Source organism: Papio anubis, chromosome 2 (genome assembly GCF_008728515.1).
Source record: "Papio anubis isolate 15944 chromosome 2, Panubis1.0, whole genome shotgun sequence".
NCBI lineage: Eukaryota > Metazoa > Chordata > Mammalia > Primates > Cercopithecidae > Papio > Papio anubis.
In genome coordinates, this window is record NC_044977.1 from 83,704,137 (window position 1) to 83,722,278 (window position 18,142).

General features: G+C 40.3%; 1 protein-coding gene across 11 annotated transcripts in view; it reads right to left on the minus strand.

Moving 5' to 3' along the window:
* CCDC66 (coiled-coil domain containing 66) overlaps positions 1-255 on the minus strand; it is a 57,807-nt gene extending 57,552 nt beyond the window's left edge. For 2 of the 11 annotated variants that reach the window (XM_009200525.4, XM_003894275.5), the window contains exon 1: positions 145-255. In XM_009200525.4, the coding sequence (XP_009198789.2) occupies positions 145-155 (11 nt within the window). In that variant the 5' untranslated portion in view covers positions 156-255. The remainder of the gene's footprint in view (positions 1-144) is intronic. The other 9 variants (XM_009200520.4, XM_021934302.2, XM_009200523.4 and 6 more) reach the window with 8 other exon arrangements.
* Between the last annotated feature and the right edge of the window lie 17,887 nt (positions 256-18,142).

Sequence of the window (18,142 nt, forward strand, 5' to 3'; positions counted from 1 at the left end):
ACCTCGCTCTTCTACCCGAGAACTGGGCTCTGTCCCTCTCGGCGGCGCAGGTTGGGAACGTTCTCCGCTAAAGACTCCAAGGGACAACCCAGATACACATGGCCCCCCTTTCCGCTGACGACCACCTTCCTTACCCCAGCTTACCCCAAGTTCATGGCCTGACCTCGCACTTTCTCCACAGAACGCTCCAGCCCCTTGTGTACGTCGGTTGCCGCCGCCGCTCAGCAAGCGCTACGCTAATTGGATATAGGGGTGCCGGCGAGCTGAGCAAGTGGACCAATCAGGATGGGGCATGCTGGCTGGTGCGCTGAGCTGGGCCGGGGCTCCCAGGGCGACGGCTGCGTTCGCCGTTTGTGCGCCAATTGTGCCGTTTCCCTACGCGCAGCGGAATTTGGCCTGACCCGGCTTGTGAGTCTAAGGCTTCGGTGGCGGAGACCTACGCTACTCGCAACTGTAACCTTGGAAAAGGCGCGCGCGCGCACACACAACACACACACATACACACCCTTTTTTGGGTCACCATTTGAAAGTAAGTTACAGACATTGTAACGCTTAACACTTTAACATTGCAGCATGTATCTCCTAAGAACAGATGTTCTGCTATATAACAACAGTACCATTATTATACCTAAGATCATTAATTTCATGATAGTATCTAATTTCCCTTCCCGATTTAATTTCCCCCACTTGTCCTAAGAGTATCTTATAGGCGTTTTATTTAGAAAGCAAGAGCCAATCAAGGATCACACATTACATTTGGTTGTTAAGTATCTTTGCACACTCTTTCCAGAAAAAAACAATGAAAGGTATATTATTAAATGCTAGACAAACCTTTACTTTTTTTTTATTGTAATATATGTGTTAAAATTTGCTATTTTTTGCCATTTTCAAGTGGTAATTACATGATACAATGTTGTGGAATACACCAGTATGTTTTTCCAAAACCTTTTTAATACCCTTAAATAAAAATTCTGTGCCCATTAAGCAATAACTTCCCATTCTCCTCTCCCCTCAATCCTAAGAAACCTCTAATCTTATTTCTGTCGCTAGGAATTTGCCTATTATAAATATTTCATGTCATAAAAGTAAAATCATACAATATTTGCCCTTTTGTGTCTGACTTCTCTCATGTAGCATAATGTATTCAAGGTGCATCCATGTAGTATGTATCAGAGTTTAATAACTGTTTATGATTGAATAGTATTCCATTCTGTGCATATATATACCACAGTTCGTTTACTCATTCATCCATTAATAGACATCTGGGTTGTTTCCATCTTTTAATTATTGTGAATAATGCTGTAGTGAACACTGATGTACAAGTATCTGTTTGAATCCTTATTTTCAATTTTCTTGGTATACACCTAAGAGTGGAATTACTGGGTCACATGGTAATTCTATGATTAACTTTTCGAGAAACTGCCAAAGTGTGTTCATAGAAGTTGCAGCACCTTACATTTCTGCCAGCAGTGTATATGAGGGTTCTAATTTCTTCACCCCAACACTTGATTTTTCTGTCTTTTTGTTTTGTTTTGTTTTGTTTTTTTGAGACATGATTTTGCTCTGTCACCCAGGCTGACTACATTGGTACGATCATAACACTGTAACCTCAAACTCCTGGTTTTAAATGATCCTCCTGGCTTAGCCTCCCAAGTAGCTAGGGCTACAGGCATGCACCACTACACCTGGTTAATTAAAAAAATTTTTTTTTGTAGAGACAGAGTCTCTTTATGTTGCCCAGGCTGGTCTCAAACTCCTGAGTCCCCCCTCAGACTCCCAAAGTGCTGGGATTATAGGCGTGAGCCTGTAGCCAGAATTATTTCTAAAACGTGAAATTGCTTAATTCACTCTGCTGCTTAAAATCTCTCAATATAGGAGACTGTCCTTAACTTGATAAGCAATATCTACAAAAAAAATCCCCAAGAGACCGGGTGTGGTGGCTCACGCCTGTAACTGCAGCACTTTGGAAGGTCAAGGCAGGAGGATTGCTTGAGTCTAGGAGTTCGAGACCAGCCTGGGCAACATAGTGAGACCCTATCTCTATTTAAAAAAAAAAAAAAAATCCCCTAGAACCCAATATCACACTTAACAGTGAAAAAGTGGAAGCTTTTCCACTGAGATCGGGAACAAGAGCAAGGCAAGAATGTCCCTGCTTATCACTGCTTTTCAGCATCACACTGAAAGTCTAAGCTAATCCTAAGACTTAGCCTTAGTCCTAGCTAAGACAAGAAAAGGAAATAAGTATACAGACTGAGAAGGAAGAAATAAAACTTTGTTTGCAGATGACATGATTGTAGAAAATCTGAAAGAAGCCACAAAAAATCCTCCTGGAATTAATAAGTGAGTATAGCAGCATTGCAAAATGCAAGGTTAATGTGTATTAAATTGCTTTCCTGTATGTCAGTAATCAACAAATAAAAGCTGAAATTAAAAACGCAATACCATTCACATTAGCATCCCATCAAATGAAATACTTAGGTATAGATCTAACAATATATATATATATAAAGTCTATATGAGGAAAATTACAAAACTGATGAAAGAAAGAACTAAATAATTGGAGAGATATTCTGTGTTTATAGATTGGAAGACTCAGTATTGTGAAGATGTCAGTTCTTCCCAACTTGATCTATAGATTCAACACGATGCCAATCAAAATTCCAGCAAGTTATTTTGTGGGTATCAACAAACCAAATCTAAAGTTAATATGGAAAGACGAAAGACCCAGAACAGCCAAAACAATATTTAAGATGAACAAAGTCAGAGGACTGACCCTACCCAACATCAAGATTTACTATAAAGCTACAGTAATTAAGATAGTGTCGTATTAGTGAAAGAATAGACAAATCTATTAATAAAATAGAGTGCCTAGAAATAGACCCACATAAGTAGTCAACTGGTCTTTGACAAAGGAGTAAAGGCAAAACAATGGAGGAAAGATGATCTCTCAACAAATGGTGCTGGAACAATTGGAAATCCACATGCAAAAATGTTAGTCTGACCCAAACCTTGCATTCTTCACAAAAATTAACTCAAGATAGAACAGAGTCCTAAATGTAAAATGCAGAACTGTATAACTCCTAGAAGAAAACATAGGAGAAAATCTAGATGACTTTGGGTTTGATGATAACTTTTTTTACAAGCCCACAGCTAACATCATATGATTATAACTGCTTAGATGCAACAACAAAGGCATGATCCATCAAAGAAAGAATTGATAAGCTGGACTTCATTAAAATTAAAATTTTCCATTTTGTAAAAGACACCAATAAGAAAATGAAAAGATAAGCCACATTCTAGGAGAAAATATTTGCCAAAGATATATCAGATAAAGGACTGTTATTCAAAATATACAAAAAGATCTTTAAACTCAACAATAAGAACATAAACAACCCAATTTTAAAAATGGGCCAAAGACCTTGATAAATGCCTCACCTAAAAAGATGCTGAATACAGATGGCAAATAACCATATGAAAGATGCTATATGTCATATATCATCAGGAAATGCAAAATGAGACAATGAAATACTATTACACACCTATTAGAATGGTCAAACTCTAGATCACTGATGACACCAAGTGCTGGTGAGGATGCAATCTCGTTCATTGCTGGTGAGAATGCAAAATGGTATAGCCACTTGGAAGACATTTTGGTGATTTTCTTTTCGTTTTTTGTTTTTGTTGTTGAGACAGGGTCTCACTCTGTTGTCCAGGCTGGAATGCAGTGGCATGATTTTGGCTTACTGCAGTCTTGACCTCCTGTACTCAAGAAATCCTCCCCACTCAGCCTCCTGAGTAGCTAGGACTACAGGCGTGTGCCACCATGCCTAGCTAAATTTTGTATTTTTTTGTGGAGATGGGTTTTTGCCATGTTGCCAAAGCTGGTCTTGTACTCCTGAGCTCAAGAGATCTGCCTGCCTTGGTCTCCCAAAGTGCTGGAATTATAGGCATGTGCCACTGCACCTGGCATTTGTGGTTTCTTACAGAACTAAACATATTCCTACCATGTGCGTGACCCAGTAATTGCCTTCTTTGGTATTTATCCAAAGGCATTGAAAACGTATGTCCACAGGAAAACCTACACATGGATGTTTATAGCAGCTTTATTCATAATTGTCAAAACTTGAAAGCAACCAGGATGTCCTTCAGTAGGTGAATGCATAAACTGTGGCACATCCTGACAATGAAATATTATTCAGAACTAGGAAAAAATGAGCTTGATATCAAGTCATGAAGAGGCATGGAGAGAATGTAAATTGATATTGCTAAGTGAAAGAACCAATTTGGAAAGCCTACAAACTGTATGAGTTTGATTATATGACATTCTGGAAAAGGCAAAACTATGGAGACAGTAGAAAGATCGGTGGTTGCCAGGGATTGGAAGAAAGAGGGATAAATAGCCAGAACAGAGGATTTTTAGGGCAGTAAAACTACTCTGTATGATATTATAGTAGTGGATACATGTTGATATAGTTAGGCTTTGTGTCCCCACCCAAATCTCATCTTGAATTGTGACCCTCATAATCCCCATAATCCCCGTGTGTCAAGGGAGAGACCAGTTGGAGATAGTTGAATCATGGGGGCAGTTTCCCCCATGCTGTTCTTGTGACAGTGAATGAGTTCTCACAAGAGCTGATGGTTTTATGAGGGGCTCTTCCCCCTCTCCTCAGCACTCCTCCTTCCTGCTGTCTTGTGAAGAGGAGTACCTTGCTTCCCTGTCACCTCCCACTGTGATTGTAAGTTTCCTGAGGCCTCCCCAGCCATGCTGAACTATGAGTCAATTAAACCTCTTACCTTTATAAATTACCCAGTGTTGGGCAGTTCTTTATAGCAGTGTGAAAATGGACTAATAAACATGTCATTTTCATCCAAACCCATAAAATGCACAAGAGCAAGAGCGAACTCTGTCTAATGGAAACTATGAACTTTGGGCGAGAACGGTTTGTCAGGATAAGTTCATTCATTGCAATGAATGTACTACTCTAGTGGGGGACGTTGACAAAGAGGTAGGTTGGGGAAGGGGCAGAAAGTATATGGGAAATCTCTGTATTTTCTGTTCAATTTTGCAGTGAACCTAAAATCACTCTTACAAAACAGTCTATTAAAAAACTCCCAATAATTAAAAAACCCTGTTGCTCCTGATACAAAGTGCAAAGGGCTTAACAATCTGATGAGTCCCATCTTGACCTTTTAAATTTCACCTCTCACCACTGCCCTCTTAACACACTGATCTTTCATTTCCTCAAATGTAGCCACACTTGTTCCTATCTCCCACCTTTGCGTAGTCATTTATTCCACATACTTTATTGAGTGCCTAATGTGTCCCCCAAATTGTTGTAGCACAAGGGATAAAGCTGTAACCAAAACAGACAAAATCCCTGCCCTCCTAGAGCTATTACTGTTTGCTGAAATGCTGTTCCTCAGGGTGCCCCTCACCTGAGCAACTTGTTCTACAGAGTTGTTGTTGAGATGTCACATCTTCCTGGGAGCCTCCCTTACTGTCTCCCTCTCTGGGTTACACCCCTCCCCCACTCCAGGGTGTACTCTGCACTTCGCTCCACAGAGCATTTGTGACTGTCCCTGAATGCCCACTAGAGTATAATCTCTGAGAGCAGGGACATGCTGACCTTGCTCTATTCCCCCCAAAGCCTAACACATGGGAAACTCTAAATAAATATCTGTTGGAAAGAAGATACATAAAAATTGCCATAAACCAATAACTGCCTGCTAGAAAAGGAATCATGTAAAATGGAAACATGCTACTTCTAAACCTGTAATGCGGCAACAGAGGTTCATAATTTATATATTAACTTAGACATATCAGAGAAAAGAGAACACTATGGTTGGTATAAGACTTAGCAGCAATGAAGGAGAGGTTAGCTGGGCAGTCCTAACTCTTAAATTTGGGGAAAATCTTTTTGAGAGCAAAGGTATTGTAATAGAACTCTGCATGAACTCTCCAGGATAATGTGTTGCTTTCAAAGAGACTTCTCTGGTCAGTCTTAATAAAACACACAGAAGTAAAAGGTGAACACATTTGTCTATGAGGAAAATGAATTGTGCCACCAATTAATTGTGTTTATGACAGGTCAATGTACATGGAAGCACCTTGCAGCATGCAGAATAATGGTGCCCCCAAAAATGTCTACATCCTAATCCCTGGAAACTGTGAATGTGTAACCTTACATGGCAAAGGGGAATTAAGGTTGCAGATGGATTTAGGATTGTTAATGAACCCACCTTAAAAAAGGGAGATTATCCTAGATAATTTGGGTGGGCCCAATGTAATTACAAGGATCCTTAAAAGTGAAAGAGGGAAACAGAAGGTCGGAGAAAGAGGTATGACAATACAAACGGGGTTAAAGAGATGCTACATTGTTGGCTTTGAAGATGGAGAAGGGGAGCCACAAGCTAAGGAATGCGGGTGGCCTCTAGGAATTGGAAAAAGCCGGGAAATGTATTCTCCTCTAGAGCCTCCAGAAGACATTCATCCCTGGCAACACCTTGATTTTAGCCCGATGAGTCCCACATCAGACCTCTGAGTTACAGAACCATAAGATAATAAGGTTGTGTTGTTTTAAGCCACTAAATTTGTGGTAATTTGTTAAAGTAGTAATACAACTAATGCATATACGGTCATGTGCCACATAACCACATTTCAGTCAATGACGGCCCTCGTATACAGTGGTGGTCAGAGCAATAGCGATACAAGATAGCCTAGGTGTGCAATAGGCTGTCACCTAAATTTGTGTAAGTGCACTCTATGATGTTCACACAATGACAAAATCACCTAAGAAGCATTTCTCAGAATGTATTCCCTTCATTAAGGGACACATGACTCTACTTGTTCCATGAAGCACCCCTCCTTTCCAGTACAGTACCCAACAAGAGTTGAGACCCCAGCTCTAATTGAAATCTATAGAGATGAACAAATTGTGGGATTTGCTTTTGAGTTTTGAATGGCTTGGAGTTCTCCAGCTTTCCTTGTCTCTCATTTCTTGCACCACCCACACACACATACCATCTCATGCACAGAAACATGACTCAGAAAGATACAGTCTGTCACCAATATGTCTAAGATTTCTGTTTAGCAATACCATCTGAGATGGCTTTCTCTGGGGTCCTTTAACCTGGACCTTGCAGACTCCTTTTTGGTGCTATCTTCTGTTTTCTTTCTAGCCTGCCTGATATATATTTAAACTAGTTTATTTATTTTTTTTGAGACGGAGTTTCACTCTTGTCACCCAGGCTGGAGTGCAATGGCATGATCTCTGTTTAATAAAACCTCCTGAGTTTAAGCCATCCTCCTGCCTCAGCCTCCCGAGTAGCTGGGATTACAGGCACTCAACACCACGCCCGGCTAATTTTTGTATTTTTAGTAGAGACGGGGTTTCACCTTGTTGGCCAGGCTGGTCTCAAACTCCTGACCTCAGGTGATCCTCCCACCTTGGCCTCCCAAAGTGCTGGGATTTCAGGCGTGAGCCACTGTGCCTGACCTTAAACTAGTTTATTCTTACATAAAAGTGTTGAAGGAGATGGGGAACTGGATTGCAGATGGTGTGGTGTCTCTGGCTCAATATTTTTCCTCCTGGAATTGTCTCTATTCAGGTTCATTATTAGAAGGGCACTTACAAGATGAGACCAGAAGAAAGAGGTTTAAGTTATAGTTAGCAAGAGTGGTCAGATGCTGGGGAGAATTGTAGTAAGAGCATTTTCATCATTTGTAGAGGGATATACCGCTGCATCTCATGACTGACTCCCCAGTTTTGTTTTCTAGCATCCATGGCCCCTGCTCTTCTCCCAGGCCCTACTTCTGATTGTTCAACCTCTCTCTTACCTCCCTTTAACTCTCGTTTCTGTAAGGATTGTAAGGGTGGGTCTGAAACTCCCAGTTTCTACTTCTTTCCTCAGCTATGCAATCTCCTGTTACAGCTGCCAGTTCTCACATGGCTGTGTGGAATCACTTCGAATGCAGCAGAGGCAATGCTACGTGTACTGTCCTTTCCCAACATGACTCTTGTGGTCCAATTTCCCTTCATTTTGTCAACAGCACAGCGGCTTTCCCAGCCTCTAGAAATCCATCTTTATGTCCTCATCCCCTGATGCTCCAGCTGTGACAGTCTACTTACTTCTCCCCAAATATACTTACTATCCTCACTCATTTCTGTGTCTCTTCTTCAGCTTTCCCTCTATCTAGAATACTTTTCTCCCCACATGAACCTGTAATGGGACAATGGGGGCTCATAATTTACATATTTCCATAGATGTACCAAAGAAAGGGAACACCATGATTGATATAAGACTTAGTGGCAACCAAGGAGAGATTATCTGGGCATCTGAGTCTTAAATTTGGGAAAAAATCTTCCTGGGAATAACAGGACTGTTTTGAAATAGAACTTTCTCTACTAATTCTCCAGGGTGAAGTTGCTAGCATGGAAACTTCTTCTCTGGTCAATCTTAAAGCACACAGAAGTAAAAGGTGAACACATTTACCTATTAGATGTTCATATTTGCCCATGAAAGGCTTTCCCAGTGATAAACATGACAACCATGAGGGTAATTTCCTTGGGTGGGAGTGGTGGCAATGAGACCAGGGAGACAAACCCAGCAAGTAACAATGGCATTGGTAATATTCATTTTTTAGTAAAGATGGTGGTGGAAACATAAGTTTGTTATATTATTCTCTATTCATTTTTGTGTCCCTGAAATATGTCATGTTAAAACCCACAGACACAATTCCTCCCCACACTGCTAATACGAGTTGAAATAAATAACTGTTAGTACATCTTTTTCCCTGCATTCATTTTCCAAGAAGCAAAGTAATACAGGTTTTCCATATATATGTTTTGCATTTCTTAAACCCAGTTTATGTGGGTGATTTTAAACCTAATCTTGACACAGCAGATGGCAGTGTGGGTCCAACTTCATATACAACAATACCATATGGACATTTTCACAGATGAAATTTATTTTAGTTGAATAATCGTGGTTTTAAATGGTTAACACAGAAAATATAAAATTCTAGAAAATCATGACTCTCTTCTTGAAGACTTAGAGACACATTTTCTGATTATATTAAGCTCATTAAAAAATACTTCCTTAATAAACCCAAAGCTAATTCTTAAGTAGAAATAGGAATCATCATCTCCAAAGAGATTTTCAAAGATTTGAGTAATTGTATAAACTAGTACTTCAAGTTTGACTTTTGCAAATAAGCCCCCTTATATAAAATTACTTAAAAATCTTCACATTTTATTTATTTATTTATTTGTATTTTAATTAATTAATTAATTTATTTATTTATTTGAGAAGGAGTCTCACTGTGTTGCCCAGGCTGGAGTGCAGTGACACGATCTTGGCTCACTGCAACCTCTGCCTCCTGGGCCTTTGAGCAGCTGGGATTACAGGTATGCGTTACCATGCTTGGCTAATTTTTGTATTTTTAGTAGAGACAGGGTTTCACCATGTTGGCCAGGCTGGTCTCAAACTCCTGACCTCAGGTGATCTGCCCGCCTCAGCCTCCCAGAGTGCTGGGATTACAGGTGTGAGCCACCACACCTGGACAAGAATCTTCATGATTTATTACTGTGGTAAGATAACATTTTTGGCAAGACTTAAAAAAAACACACAAAGAAAATTTTAAATAAATTTTTACTTAAGAACTATGGGTATGAAGTTTTGCCAGTACATTTTCTTTACATTCCCCCACTGCTTTCCTAAATTCCTTTGAATCTCCTGCTTTCCTTGCATTACCAAGAGCTAGTAGTACAGCAAGGTGGAGAAGAATGCAGGCTCTGATTAAATAAACCCAGATTCAAATTCCTGACTTGCTGCTAACTTTGCTGTGTGGTCTGGGGGAAGTTAATTGGCCTCTCCAAGTCGCAGTTTCTTTCCCCAATGGGGATAGTATTATAATTTGGCATTTAAGGTTTTTGGAGAGTTAAATGTGAAAATGTGTTCACACTATTACTACAGATGCCTGTTCTTGAGGATTTCCAGGTGCCAATCTCATTATTCTCCTCTTGTATGTATTCTCTCTCTTTCTCTGCCCTTCTGCAGAATGTGGAAAAACACCTGTCACCAGACATCTTTCTTTCCCAGCCTTTGGAACAATGTATCTCTGATATGCTGCCCCTTGTTAGGCCCTGATTGTTTTTTCTTTCTTTCTTTCCTCTTTCCCGTTCTGAAACTCTACTTCTGTCTCATTTTGCTCACCAGTGTTCAGCTTTATTGACTCTGAATTTCCACAGAAATAAGTGACAGGCCTTGTTTACTCTTTCCCCGCTGGGGATGCAGCCAATCTTCTCTTTGGGTCCACCCATCTTTCCTATCGTTCCCTGGGAAAGGCTCAAGAGAACTGAAAACTCCTTGCTTCAACTAGAAGATTCAGCAGATGGACTTTTCTCCCAATGTTAGAAATATTTGAAAATGGGCCACTTTAGAAAGATAGTTGAAGTATTAAATAGTAGAATTTTTAATTTTTTCAGAAGACTTTTGTGATAGTTTAATTTTATATTTTATATTGTACTGTTGGAAGGGAATGCATCTATTTTTGACAGTGTCATTAATTTTCCTAGACTACAAAATAGATCACAGCAAGAATTATCTAACTTTCTTTCTTTTTTTTTCTTTTTTTTTTTTGAGATAGGGTCTAGCCCTGTCACCCAGGCTGGAATGAAGTGGCATGATCATGGCTCACTGCAGCTTTGACCTCCCAGGATCAAGTGATCCTTCCTACTCAGCCTCCTGTATAGCTGGGACTACAGGCATATGCCACCGTGTCAGGCTAGTTTTTTAATTTTTTGTAGAGACAGCGTCTCACTATGCTTCCTGGGTTGGTATGAAACTCTTGGGCTCAAGCCATCTTCCTGCCTTGGCCTCCCAAAGCACTGGGATTACAGACGCGAGCCACCGCTCCCAGCCCCTACCTTTATTTCTACAGAGGTTCACTGGATAGAAACAAATATTGTAATCATGATATTCTTGAACAGGCAACAAAATGACCAATTGAGTGATTGTTTTAATAATAATACAATGAAATAAGTTCCTGTTTATTTAGTACTTATTATATTTGACATAGAACTAAGCACTTTAAAAGTGTCTCAATTTATTCTTAAACAAATGAAAACTCAGTTGTAGATACTAGTATTTTCTCCACCTTACAGAAGACAAAACTGAGGCTTAGAGAAGTAAAATAGCTTGATTAAGTCAGACGGTGAGTAAAGGTAGAGTCAAATTAGTCTACCTGGCCGGGTGTGGTGGCTCATGCCTGTAATCCCAGCACTTTGGGAGGCTGAGATGGCTGGATCACGAGGTCAGGAGTTCAAGACCAGCCTGGCCAAGATGCTGAAACCCCATCTCTACTAAAAATACAAAAATTAACCTGGCATGATGGCACGTGCCGGTAATCCCAGCTACTCGGGAGGCTGAGGCAGGAGAATTGCTTGAACCCAGGTGGCAGAGGTTGCAGTGAGCCGAGATCGTGCCAGTGCATTCCAGCCTGGGTGACAAAGCAAGACTCTGTCTCATTAAAAAAAAAAAAAAAAAAAAAAGTCTACCTGTGAAGTCTAACTTCTTTTTTTTTTTTATTTTTTATTTTGTGATGTTTATTATGGGTTACAGAATGTACAGTAAACACAAAAGCTAACATTTATTCAATACCTTCTAGCTCACAAAATATTAAGTGTAAAATTTTAGCTATTTTAAATTTTCTTTTATCTTTATTTCACAGGAACTTACCTCCTATATCTTTGAAGCTTCTTTATGTTTTTATGTTTAAGAGAAAAAGCCAGAAGTCCTTCATGTATGGTGTGGATGTTAAATTCCAAACAATTTTATCCCCCTTAACATTCTGACCATCTTCTGAAGTCTAACTTCAATATCACTGTTAGATGGTATCTGGTCAGTACAAGGCAAATACTCCTGATGAAATTGGCCTTTAGACGCTAAGTTAAATCCAGTTTTTTCTTTTTAAAATTACAGTTCAAATTTTATTATAAAAATATGGGGGTGCCATAAAAAAGTTTGAAGCAAGGGAATAACGAGAGATTAGTATTTTAAGAAAAAATAAAATTTTGGTAAAGTGAGAAAATGGTATTGCAAAAGTTTGAGATAAGGTGATTGGTTGGTTAGGATTCCATTGGAAGACTTCCTCTTCTGGTCAAGAGGACTGGATTTAACCTTCCAATAGAAAGAACAAAAACAAATAATATACATAAAGCAATGGTTTTCAAAACACTGGACATCAGACAATAAAAGACAGAGATCCTTGTGAAATAGGAAACATGAAGGATAGACGAATCCTATAGCCCTACGCACTGCTTTGAGAGAGTTTCCAGACTCTGATGCAGGAAGAGGAAACCCAGGTGGAGCCCAGTGGTCTCCCTGAGTGAGGAGACCAAGCTGAGACTTTGGGGAGACCAAGACAAGTTCCTAGAACGGCACCACAGAGGAGAGAGCTGCACAAAGGCAGCGAAGCCTGGAGATGTGCAGAGGCTCCTTCAGTATTCAGCAAAGTGCTGATCAGCATGCGTGTGAGGCCAGGGATGTAACCATTCAGAAGAGTTAGAGAGAACAGTAGCTGGTACTCAGGCAGGTCCGGGAACAGTACCTCCTCCCATCAGCCAGACTGGAGAAACCCAAAATTCATGGGTAGATTAATCAGGAAGGTTTTGCCTCAGTATTGGAAGAGACTGAACACTGCTCCAGATCTCCCTAACAAGTCATAAAAGCTAGACCTGAAAGGATCAAACTCTTTCCAAGTAATTTAACTTCATCCCAGACTCAGGAAGATTTATAGGGATACAAAAAGTGTACCTTGTACCCAAACGAGGTAAAATTTGCAATGTCTGTCATCCAATCAAATATTACCCTACAAAGAAGCAGGAAAATATGGCCCAGTATAAGAATAATAATCAATTGAAACTGACTGAGAACCTACACAGATGGAATTAGCAGAGAAAGATTAAATTAGTTATTATAACTGGATTGCATATATTTTGAAAGTGAAGTAGAGGTGGGCACAGTGGTTCACACCTGTAATCCCAGCACTTCGGGAGGCTGAAGTGGGAGGATCACTTGAGGTCAGGAGTTTGAGACCAGCCTGGCCAATGTGGTGAAACCCCATCTCTACTAAAAATGCAAAATTAGCTGGCTGTGGTGGCATGCACCTGTAGTCCAGCTACTTGGGAGTCTGAGACAGGAGAATCACTTGAACCCAAAGTCGGAGGTTGCAGTGAGCTGAGATTATGCCATGGCATTCCAGCCTGGGCAACAGGGCAAAACTCCATCTCAAAAAAAAAAAAGTGAAATAGAGACATAGAAAATATTTTAAAGACCTAAATTGAACTTCTAAGATGAAAAATACAGTGTCTGAGATGAAAAATATACTTAATGATATTAACAGTATTTTATAACAATTATATCTCAATGAAACTGTCAAGAAAAAAAAAATTCCATTGCATTTGTCCAAGGAGAGGTAAGGAGAGCCTTAACAGATAAGGGGTATATTGAGGTAAAACTCTGAGGATTTTCTGGCAGTTAGGTAAGGGTGTGGGGCAGAAAAAGAGTGGGAGATTGGGTGTCAAATGCTGCCATTCACAAGAACAAGGAATAAAGATGGAAAGATGTGAGTAGGAGGTAGAAAAAACATTGTTTCAGGCATATTGACTTTAGTGTGCTCCATAATAGAACTCTCAGGAACTCCAACGTTTAAGGGGTTGATGGAAAAACAGAAACTTATCAAAGGAAGTGAGAAGGCATGGTCCCAGAAATAGAAAACCAGGTGTAAGAGGCTTCATGGAAGTCAAAGCAGCTCCAAATTTCAAGGAAGAAATGATTGGCATGACCAATGCTGCAGAGATTAAGCAGGAGAAAACATGAGAAGTGGCCCAAGTGGCTCCTGTACCTGAAAGGTAAGAAGTCACGGATGATCTCAGATATGTGACGGCAGGGACTGCATCTGTTTTGTTCACTACTATATACCCAGTGCATATTCCACAGTTTCTGGAACAGAGCGGGTGCTCAAAACCATTTGGTGAATGAGTAGATGAATTCAACACAGTTGGATGTATAAGATACCTGGTGCCTGGCAGAGCCTCTTTGTGATCTCAGCAAGGGAAGATTTAGTGAGAACAGAAGGCTGGAAGACTGGAAGCTAGACTACAGTGGAGACAGTGAAGACCAGAAAGTGAAGGGAAGAAGGCCACAGGAAGATGCAAGATGAAGACAGACTTTTATTTTAACAGGGAGGGAAGTGGAGAGGAGTGAGATCTGAAAAATATTGAGAACTTTGAAAAACATTGAGGTGGATAAACATGGTGTTTAAGGCTACCTGCTCAGGAGTCAAGTTGCCCGAGTCAAATCTTTTTTCCTGTCCTTACTCAAGTTAGTTACCTTCTCTGAGCCTCACTGCCCTGATCTGCAATAGTAGTCTCTATCACTTAGCGCTATTGTCAGGGTTTAATGAAGTAACACATGTAAAGTGTTTGGAGCCATCCCTGGCTCAGTGAATGCTAGCTGTGATCACCGAGAAGGTAGGACCATAAGAGACACACAAGTGCCAGGTTGCCTGGTCTGAAGGAGGGAGGATGGCTGGAGGTAGGTAAGCTCAAGATAAAGAAGAAGTTCATGGGACTGGAGTTTTACATATGGGACTTAACAAAACTGTTTGGATTTTGAGGAAGATTCTTTGGCTGTAGAAAGAACTACACATCACAGCTTGGAGACAAAGAATGAAGGAGGATTTGGAAAAGATGTGCTAGAAATGAACTAGAAGGGCAGTTGGAGAAGGGCTTGGCCTGAGCCAATGCAAAATAGCATTTCGAAGCAACCATTTACTGTGAGCATTTGTGTTGGTTAAATGTAGCACATTCCTTTAGTTACAATTCTGAAATTCATAGCATTCATCTCCAGTCTTCAGAAGTACTGCAACATAGAAATCTTTACATCTGATTAAGGTAAAAGAGATAGGAAAATATAACGGTTGGAGTTCTTTGGCTAATTTAAGCAAAAATAAACAATTTTGGAGTAGCTTACAGGATTTAAGGAAAGTTGAAGAACCAAGTCTTAGTGGCTGTCCAGGACCCAATAGAATAAAAGCTGACAGTCATCTTCTCAGGGGCCCATGCCATTGAGATGATGGCCTCATCTGCACCTCTCAGCCTAAGTAACCCCTTAAGATTCAAATTCTTGGGAGAAGACAGGTCTGATTGGCCTGACTCAAGGCACGTGGTCATAATCAGTTTGCTTTCTGAGTGTATGATGTTAGTCCCCAGCATTCAGTCTTCAGTAAAGTTGGCAGGACTGGGAAAGGGATGATTCCAGGAAAACCATCTAGTGTGTTGTTTTTCTTTTTCTTCTTTCCTTTTTCAGTGAATATTTTATGTACCTGCTATGTGCCAGGCACTCTGTTAGAAGAAAGAGATATAAGTAATAATGCGCCAAACCAGACACAGTCTGCTCCTCTGGAGGGTTGGACTGTGGGAAATTGATCTTTTTTTTTTTTTTTTTTTTTTTTTTTTAAGAGACAGAGTCTCACTCTGTCGCCCAGGCTGGAGTGCAGTGGCACAATCATAGCTCTCTGCAACCTCAAACTCCTGGGCTCAAGTGGTCCTTTCCCACCTCAGCCCTCTGAGGAGCTAGGACTGTTGGCATGTACCACCGCATTTGGCTAATTAAAAAAAAATCATAGAAGCTAGGCACGGTGGCTCATGCCTGTAATCCCAGCACTTTGGCAAGCTGAGGTGTGCAGATGGCTTGAGATCAGGATTTCAAAACTAGCCTGGGCAACAGCAAAACCCCATCTCTACAAAAAATACAAAAATTAGCCGGGCATGGTGGCATGTGCCTGTAGTCGCAACTACTTGGGACGCTGAAGCAGGAGGATATCTTGAGACCAGGGGATCAAGGCTGCAGTGAGCCTTGATCCTGCCACTGCACTCCAGCCTAGGCAACAAAGTGAGACCTTGTCTCAAAAAAATTTTTTTCGTAGAGACAGACTCTCACTATGTTGTCCAGACTGGTCTTGAACTCCTGGCCTCAAGTGATCCTCCTGCCTTGTGCTGAAATTACAGCATGAGCCACTGCACCTGGTCTGAGATTGCCATTAGTTCAACATCTAACTTAATAATTATACAATTGCAAACCAAAGAACTGCTCTAAAGGAACTAAATGTCTCCAAGAGAGTGTATAATAAAGGAGTCTGATCTAACCTAGGGGCCTGGGGAAATACTTCCTGTAGATAGAGATGTCTGAATTGAGATCTGAAGAATGAATGAAGAGCATGGCAAACAAGACAAACAGCATGTGCAAAGGCCCTGTGACTGGAGGGAACCTGTTATACCCTTGGTTGAATATAAATTTTGCAGTAAAAATTAAGTCAAATTTTATCAAGCTGTAGCTTTCTAAGGCATAATAATGATCATGTTATATGACAAATAATACGAAAAAAACATAATTTAAAGCCGGTTTAAGAATTTTATTTAGATGAACTGTTTTCTGTAGGGAATCATTATATGGAATTTGTATAAACTATAAGAGCCAATGTAGATGTTTTCATATCTCTGTAATCATCAATTAAACATGACTACTAAATATAATTAAATGTTTATCACAGATGTAATAGTTTCACTTGAGTTTTAAAAAGTCTAGCAATATATTACTAACTGTAACATAAAATAGTCATGAAAATACAGGTCAGGCCGGTTGCAGTGGCTCACACCTGTAACCCTAGCACTTTGGGAAGCCGAGGCTGGCAGATCACTTGAAGTCAGGAGTTTGAGACCAGCCTGGCCGACATGGCAAAACCCTATCTCCACTAAAAATACAAAAATTAGGCTGGTGTGGTGGCATGTGCCTGTGATCCCAGGTACTCAGGAGGCGAGGCAGGAGAATCATTTGAACCAAGGAGGTGGAGGTTGCAGTGAGCCGAGATCACACCACTGCACTCCAGCCTGGAAGACAGAGCAACAGTCTGTCTCAAAAAAAAAAAAAAAAAGTCAAATTTTGTAATTGTGTTTTAGAAAAATTTCTCATGCACAAACACCTATTTTATGTAAAGTTGATACACACAAGCATTTTTAATATTAGTACAAAGTTTAAATATCATATTGGGCCATATTTTTTAATTCACAGGATTTGGAGAAAATCCTTTTGAAAAGTCATTCGTCACTACCATTCACCACCATCTAGTTTTAGAACATTCTTGTTACCACAGAAAGCTTCCTCTACAATTTATGTGTTTTTCTTTTGGAACAACTATCACCTCAAAAAAGAGTAATTATGTGTAAATGGCTGGAGTATAAAATGCTTGTTGAATAGGCAGGCTAATCAATCTCAAAAATTAAATCTCAAGCGGCCGGGCATGGCGGCTCACGCCTGTAATCCCAGCACTTTGGGAGACCGAGGCGGGCGGATCACAAGGTCAGGAAATCGAGACCACGGTGAAACCCCGTCTCTACTAAAAATACAAAAAATTAGCCGGGCGCGGTGGCGGGTGCCTGTAGTCCCAACTACTCAGGAACTTGAGGCAGGAGAATGGCCTGAACCCGGGAGGCGGAGCTTGCAGTGAGCCGAGATTGCGCCACTGCACTCCAGCCTGGGTAAATGACATCCAATCCACACTTTTACATAAGCCCCAGGCAACCTGTGATCTGCTTTCAGTCTCTATATAGAAGTTTGTGACCTAATTAAATTCAACTGAACAGGAGAAAAATGTAGGAGAAGTTTTGTATGCTGTGGCTCCACATGTAGTCCCTTGCACATTGTAGGTGCTCAATTAATGGAGTCCCCTGGTATGTGCTATGTATAAATGTCTGTTGAATGTATTATAATTACTTTTTAAGATTTATTTCCTTCTTGTGCCAGAGTGTGAAATACTGTATCCTCAAGAGTTCCAAAGGGGAGAAAAACAATCCAATTTATCTTTCTAGATGCTTTATTCAAATCTTCTTGGATAATGTTTCCATTGTCAATGAGAGCACTTTGTAATTGTTACCTCGTCGATTGTTCCTTTCTATAAGTATAAACGCCATTAGCTTGTAAAGTAGGAAAGTAGAGAGGATATCGTTTTTCAAGTTTGCATGAGCCCATCTGGGTTTACTATTGAAGAAATAAGCCAAAGTAGTTTCATTTTATCATATGT